At 33.9% G+C, this 8,133-nt stretch overlaps 1 protein-coding gene across 1 annotated transcript; it reads left to right on the top strand.

Annotated features, from left to right (window-relative positions):
- Positions 1-939: 939 nt before the first annotated feature.
- LOC135084207 (putative nuclease HARBI1) lies at positions 940-2,667 on the top strand. The gene is made up of 5 exons (XM_063978943.1): positions 940-1,456; positions 1,527-1,808; positions 1,963-2,350; positions 2,431-2,564; positions 2,654-2,667. Exons 1-4 carry the CDS (start codon positions 1,202-1,204, stop codon positions 2,559-2,561), a joined length of 1,056 nt encoding a protein of 351 aa, XP_063835013.1. The 5' UTR covers positions 940-1,201; the 3' UTR covers positions 2,562-2,564; positions 2,654-2,667.
- The last annotated feature ends 5,466 nt before the right edge of the window (positions 2,668-8,133 follow it).

The following is an 8,133-nucleotide window of genomic DNA, read 5'->3' as shown; positions in this document are numbered from 1 at the left end:
GAGATTGTAATATTGGTGATGATCCTGTGTAGGACAAGCCTCAACACAATTACCTTAATATGAATTTCTTATCGATGCCAATCGCATTTTTTCGACTGTCTACTAAGAATTCCTTATCAGAAAAAACGTAATTCTACTTAGACTCATTAAAGATAAGATCAATTATTACCTACTTTGGGGCCAGCTGGCGCTGTGTGAAATTGTTCAAAGAATTATCTATTCTCTAAAAACTTATCTATTTATTTATTTATTACAAACACCGAAGATTGACTCCATGTCTTTTGATAAAAACTTTCCAAAACACTAAAAACTGCCTAGCGAACTTCAAAGTTTGGGGCTGATCTGAAATTGAATCCCAAAATCAAATCAGCAGCCACCAAAAAAGTCCTTTCTTATACGAATTTAACCTTGAAGGGACTTCCCCGAAAGGCAGACAACCGATGAAAACAGAGGACTTGACCTCCTGACTTTCAAAACAGTCATCACGTGTCATGCTCGTGAGCGCACCAGCCGCATCCAGCTCAGAACCGCAACAGTTGAATCTCGTAAAATATGTCGGTTGGCTTTTAAATTTTTACCATCAGTGGTCACTAGTAATAAGTGACTCTGTTGTACTAGGATAGAGTTATGTGATTTCAATCTCACAACCAATAATAAATGTCAGTATAAATCACATAATACATGATTATATTCGGACATAGAAAAATTGCAATTATATCAGGCTATTCATAAACTTATATTAAGTGTCATGAAATATAGTACTCCGATGTCTCAACTACGGGATGGGGGGCGGCGTGTTACGGGGAAACTTCTGGGGACCCATGGTCCAACATCTATTTTATTTTATTAATATTATCTAATATTAAAAACATAATATAAGAATTAATCTGCAAAGATTCCAAACATTGACCTTTCTTGGCCTTAAAGTATTTACTAACGGTCTTATTCATAATCATTTTTCACATTTTATCAAATGCTTATTAGAGGTTTATAAAACGTTTGATAAAAATTGTTATTCATAATCGTCATTTAGCGCTAAAATCCTCTTATAACTGTGTGATAAGTTATCGAGAGCTCGGGCCTTGTTTAAAGCTCTAATAAACCTATTTTAACCTAACTTTTATAAATGTCATTTCATATGAATGTCACTTCGTTGGTTTATTTATTCAAAATATCCTTGCTGTGATCCTTGCTTGTGAAAATGAATGCTATAAATGCAATTGTGCATTTAGCCAATAATGCCGACCCAGCGCGACGTAGAAAGCTCTACCGCCAACGAAGCAACCCATTCGATTTGCGGGACCTAAATTTTAAAATAAAATATAGGTTCAATAAGGACACAGTGCGCACCATCATAGATTTGGTGGAAGATGATCTGGTTCAGAGCGCTAGAGGTGGTGGCACGTGTCCTGAACTGCAAGTTTTAGTGGCCATAAGATGTTGGGGACGTCGTGAGGTAAGCACAAAAAAGTGTTTTATTTTATCCCTTTGTCGTGGCTGCTATAATTATTTTCATACATTTTCAGGTACAAGATGATGCTGGTGACCTCCATGGCCTAAGTCAGCCGACAGTGAGCCGGATATGCGCCAGAGTCGCGCATGCAATCGCGAATAAGGCAAATTCCTTCATCAAAATGCCTATCACTATAGGAGAGCAGGAAAGAATTAGTGCCAAATTTAGAGCAATTAAAAATTTTCCTGGGGTGATAGGAGCCATAGATTGCACCCACATTAAAATTAAAAAAACCGGAGGTGACATGGCCCAGTACTATATTAATAGAAAAGGCTATTATTCCCTGAATGTTCAGGTAAAATATATTTTGATTTTATACAGTTTACAACAGAGAAAGATTTGTTTTAATAATGTCTATAATTTTTACTTTGTATGATCTAAATTTTAGCAACATTCAACACTATATTATTGGATGGATTACCTACAGGATACTGTTTTTTTTATTTTAGGTTGTCTGTGATGCTGACCTCAAAATAATGGATATAGTGGCTAGATGGCGAGGCAGTACACATGACAGTCGAATTTTTATGGAGAGCAATATAAAACAACGATTTGAGGATAGGCAGTTTAGAGGACGCCTTATTGGCGATTCGGGCTACCCTCTTCTGCCATATCTATTTACACCTATTTTAAGGCCTAGTCGTCCAGAAGAAGAAGCATACAATAATGCTCACATCTCAACTAGGAACACTGTTGAAAGGTGTTTTGGGGTGTGGAAGCAGCGGTTCCAATGCCTACTCCATGGCTTACCAGTAAGCCTCCAAAATGGAAAAGCTGTGATCATAGCATTGGCTGTATTACATAATATAGCCATTGATATGAATGACACATTGTTAGGTAAATGTTATCAATTTGACTGTACATAAGGAATACAAATCTTTATGACAAAATGTTGACAAATTCATAATATTTTTCAGAACAACATATGGAGCAGGTCCCTGTAACTCCGCAACTTTCGACGGAGAACAGTGTTCACGACAACCGACCTTCATTGTTGAGGCGTAGGTCGCAGTTGATACTACAAAATTTTATAAATCAACATTTTTGAATGGTACTAAAATACATTTTGATAAATTCCAACGATTTACTTTTATGTAATGTCATTTGAGTTCATGAAAATGTTGTATTTTAATTTTTCAGATACTGTTCCTGGCATCTTAATGAAAATAAAAAGAATATTTGATTGAAAAATACCTGTATTTCAATTTTCAGTCCAATTTGTTACTATCACAAAAACAAAACCTGTAGTTCTCTTTAAAAAAGCAATTATTCTGCAAAAATTCAAAACAAATTACTTTATATCACTAATTTAAGTACAATTAGTTTCAACAAACTTACTTATTAAAAATCACAGTTCAATTCTTTAAAACAAAGAAATTGCTTAAGTATAAACGTTTCTATTCGGAGGTTATCAACCTTCTACATTTAAAACAAAATAACCATAATTTACACTATTATTATAAAGGCGAATGTTTGTGACTAGGCATATGTGTATTTACTTTATATCACTAATTTAAGTACAATTATTAAACTTACTTACTAAAAATCACAGTTCAATTCTTATAAACAAATAAATTGCTAAAACAGATAGATTATATAGTCTCGAATAACATATAGGCTTCTTTTTATCCTGGAAAAATGCACAGATCCTGTAGGTTACAGAAATAGTAGTCTACGCAGGCGGAGTCGTGGGCAACAGCTAGTTAATAGTAATCTCAAACTCTTATTAAGTTATGACTAGTAAACATATTCATAGCCGTCTAAATATATTGCAGAAACACAATCAAAATGCGGATTGGAACTGCATAAAATACAAATTAAAAACAAACAGAAGTAAGGGAGGAACTAACTTATTATTTAGAATCTGTTAGTACTTGAAAAACTTTAACATCAAAAGACTTATTATTCTTTATTAATGTGAGTGTAATATTTAAGTTTTTCCTGTAATAATTGATGCTCAAGATCCAAGTTTCTCCCTTTCTTCCGTTCGTTTTCCATTTGAACTTCATGCAGTTCAATCCGGCATTTTGATTCTGTTTCTGCAATTTCGGAAATCCTAACTTTGCTTAAATCAATTAAGCCTTCTTTGTTTAACAGTTTCCTTTTTTTTTTGATTGCTGGTGCTTTAAAATTAGGTTTTGCTTTATTTTCTTTTGCCTCTACTTTTTTATTTTCTTTATCTTCCAATATGCCTCTAGTAGTACAAGCATGTGTATCTTCTATTTCTTCATCAAGTACCACCAATTCATATTGGATTTCTTCATTATTTATCAATTCCTGATCTTGCGTATTTTGAGTTGATTCCTCCTCTTGAATGTTAATTAATTCACTTTTATTTGAGTCCGAGTCAAATCTGTTAACATCGACTACAAATTCATTGGGCAACCAAGATGCTATATCATCAGCCCTATCGTCAGGCACTGATAATGGTGGACCACCGCCAGTTTTAATTTGAGCCTGCCTAGCAATGGTCTTGTCTTTCTTCGCACTGATTTTTATGAGGCTCCATTGCGATTTTAACTGGGTAATGGAGCGGTTCATACCAGCGCACATTGAATTAAACCTGAAAAAGAAATGACAGGATTTTGAATTACAGGTAAAGGCAAAATTTTATATTGAAGGCAGAAATCAAAAGATGTACCAACGTTGTTTGTAAATCAGCCCAAGCCGCAACCTTCCGTTTATTCGTGTTAGTGTCTGTATTTTTATTTTCGATTGCATTTACTCTTTCTTTCACCAACTCTTTCAGCAAATACTGAAAAGCAAACACTAGGCGTCAAACATAAATAAAACCATGCTACAAAAATTAGTAGGCACTTTATCAGGCTAAAAATAAGTACTACCTTATCTTCCTCCAACCAGTTTTCTGATCGTTGCCTTTTAGGCGGTCTGTTCTCCTTCGTCATGGACATAATTAGTATCCGATGTAACTAGCCGGGTCGTCGTAAGAGCTTATTGCAGAGTACAGGGTAAGAGGTACAGAATCCAGAACATACAATCCCAAGTTTTATAAAAGTTTGATAAAACTTGGGAGTTGATCGAAAAAACCGAAAACTTTATTAAATTTTCGTGCCAAATGTCAATGTCAGTAAGTAAAACGTCACAGCTGCCAATTTTTTGTTTTTTTTTTCTGCGATTTGTCTATGATTTTACATGGTCCATCAAGTTAAATCACCAAAAAAGCTGTTTTCGTTCATTCTTTTTGTATAGTCTGTGGAAAGAAAATATTAAACTCTGTTTTAGCTATCAAAGGTTTATAAACGATTATGAATAACGTTTTTTATCAGAGGTTTATAAGAGTGTTTTAAGCCTATCAAACGTTTTAGCTAATGTAGGTTTTAAACCTATATTAGCATTTTATTATGAATAAGACCGTAAGGATCTTCAAAATTCTCAGTTTCTCAGAATGAAATTCAGTTTTGTACACCGCATAGGTGGCGTGCAGTTTCCCCCCACTTAACACAAATAAAAATAATTGTGGCAATGATGCGAAACTAGAAAAATCATTATAATCATCAATACACAATGATGTGTCCTATCTAATGATCTATCTTATCTAGATAATAGCATGGTAGATACCGAATCTTGAAGAGTCCATTCAATATTAGTATGGACTCGACATTACCAAATTCACCATTTTATCATTTTTACATTTGGAGAACGTGGCATCGTTAATTTTGCTAAATTCGTTATCGTTATATACCCCAAATTAGATAGGTACCCCGATGCATACGCAATTAAAAATTTTAAGACAACAAGGTCAAGCTTATTTCTGCGGTTTCCTTCCTTTTTTGTATTACACATACATTGCGAAAAATCACATGTGATCAAGCGACGGGTATACTAGCAGTACCCTTATAACGTAGTCTAGCTTTGTTTCTTTAATTGAATAAAAATAAAAACGCTACACGTGTCTAAATGTCTCATATAAAACGAAGATTACATCTTCATTTATCTATGGATATTATATCTTCATCATTGTCTGATGATCAAGCAGTACAAAACAATTTCCTTAAACAATTTCAAGGAAATTGTTTTACTTTTGCCATAACTATCATTCATTGAGGTATTAGATTCCACTATTTTAATAAAAAATTGTGAATTTCGATAGCTGTAAAAAGCTTGTCTTTTAATTTGGCTGTCATATTGGAAACATAATCAGATATTATGGTTTCCGAAAAATTTAAAATATTTAGAAATTAGCCATTTTACTGTCATTAGTTAGTGTAATTATTACACACATTGTTCAAACCTTCCTTAGAAGCATTCAAATATTATGCATACAAATATTCAATCTAATCACGACATCGCGCCCAAGTGCACAACAATCAATCTTGGTATTGTCTTGACAATTTATGTCATATACAAGCATTTTGTGCAAAGTGTTGCTTACGAAATTTTTTACCGCTCTAACAAAGAGCACTTAGTTTAGTCACAAGTTTAGTTCAATTAACATTGCAGGCTTGTGATATTGACACCTTGATATTCACCACTCACAGCACGAGGCATGCTGCCTCGTCTAGAGCATATACATTAGGAATTAATCTTGATTATCAGAATTACCCCCGGTTGGAGCGTTATTTCAAATAGGTACTTTGGGCAAATTCTTTAACAGAATGCCTATTGCGTCCAGAAATAACAATCAACATTTAATTGACAGAAGAACCTAATACTGACAATTGATTTGGGAAACAATAATTAACTTTCCCACTTACATTATGGCTAATATAACAGCTAATTATACTTGCCTTTAATTACTTACCCTTAATTATCAATTATACGAAAGTATTCACTCGGGTAACTATGACAGTTATGTCACACTTAATAGTAATTATAAAACAAGCATTGTATTCTTACCAATGATTTATTATTTTTGCAAAGTAATAAACAGCTTTGTTTTTATTATCATTTCACATCAGTTCTCTCAAAATCTACATAGTTCTTATTTCTAATCTCGAGGACAAAGCACGAGCATAATTAATGATTAAACGAACTTAAAAAGTGAAGTTCTATCATAATTATGCGAGGGCTTTGTCCGAAGAGATTAGAAACCCTCCCACCCGTCTTTAACAATCATATATGTAGGTATATTATTAAAAACACAAACCCCCATATTAGTGAAATGATAAAAAATACAAATTACTACTCCAAACTAACTGACGACGGATACCAATGTCAAATGGGATGTAAACTGAGATACCCACAAAAAAAAAAAAATATCCTCAACTAACAGTGCGTAAACTGGCATCACCGTACGTGATACTACATAGTTCTTATTTCTAATCTCTTCGGACAAAGCCCTCGCATAATTATGATAGAACTTCACTTTTTAAGTTCGTTTAATCATTAATTATTATTGTCTTCGTATCTTGATATTTATTAATAGAAGTTATTGAAAGTTTGTTACACAATAATGTGGATATCCATTTTAATCACCGTGACAATAGACGTCATAATTATTGTCTCACACACACACACACGCGCGCGCGTTAACGGCATTATTTTGCCTAATGAGCGGTAGTGGGTTCGGGGTTAGGCTGGGACTACACAGTGCGTTTTTTCTTTAAATCGCATACTTTAAATTACAATTAAAATTGCATTACGCAATCTGACTGTATGTATGTATGAAAAGTTGAGGACTGCTGAAGATATTGTTTCAGTCAAGTGAAGCAATTTTAATAATTATCATCGTTTCAGCCATTTCATAGGACGTACGTACACTGCAGAACATAGGCCTCCCCCAATGATTTCCACAAAGGCCGGTTGGTAGCGGCCTGCGTTTTAATATTGTTAAAAAAAATCTTTTAATTTTCATTCGCCTTCGCCGTAAGAACGTGTTGATTTATTTGCAATGTGTCGTGTGCACGGAGCCTTAAATTACATTGTAGGTACATCTATGTGAACACTTAATTATTTGTATATCTCACACTTATACCCACAAAGGTATATCTTAGTATTTTGAGTGAAAAACAACGACTTCTTCCTTCCTGTAATAAAGCCTTCCTGTAATATTTATCGGGCCGTTTGTTCTTCAGTTATCTTTAAAACTGAACTTTTATTGCTGTTACCATTAATTACTTAATTAATTCTTATTTGGAAGTTGATTTCAATACATCACATGTTTTTGTACTCAATCTTCTTGTAACTTCGAATTTAAAACCAAAAATCATTTCAGTCTTAAGCATTTTTAAGTTGCTACTTCAAAAAATAAATTACACTTCTTCTTACCTTTTATTACCTAAGTAGATGTCTTTCAACGCACATCGTTTTATAAAATTTCTTATTTTTGTGCTAAAATTATGCTCTTTCAAATAATCCCTCCATACCGACTTCGACTAATTATTTTGTAAACCTACCTACATTCTCCCTCTAACGGTTTTAATAACTTCTTACCGTATATTTACCGGGAAATATATGCCCAAGTATTTAAAGCAAACTGTATTCTTTGGGGTAAGGGTGAAACAGGGTGAAGCGGGGTGAACCAAATTCACCTGCGAATTACAAAGAAAATTCCAAGACGCCCCGTGTTTAGCTGAGAGATTTAATTAAAATGGGGGGTGGGAGGGTGAATTATCGCGGGGGGTGAAAAGTTTTTGGGGGATAAGCAAACATTGTATTAA

Source organism: Ostrinia nubilalis, chromosome 25 (assembly GCF_963855985.1).
Source record: "Ostrinia nubilalis chromosome 25, ilOstNubi1.1, whole genome shotgun sequence".
NCBI classification, from domain to species: domain Eukaryota; kingdom Metazoa; phylum Arthropoda; class Insecta; order Lepidoptera; family Crambidae; genus Ostrinia; species Ostrinia nubilalis.
The sequence above is the reverse complement of the archived record's forward strand: the minus strand, read 5'-3'. Positions and strand labels throughout refer to the sequence as shown.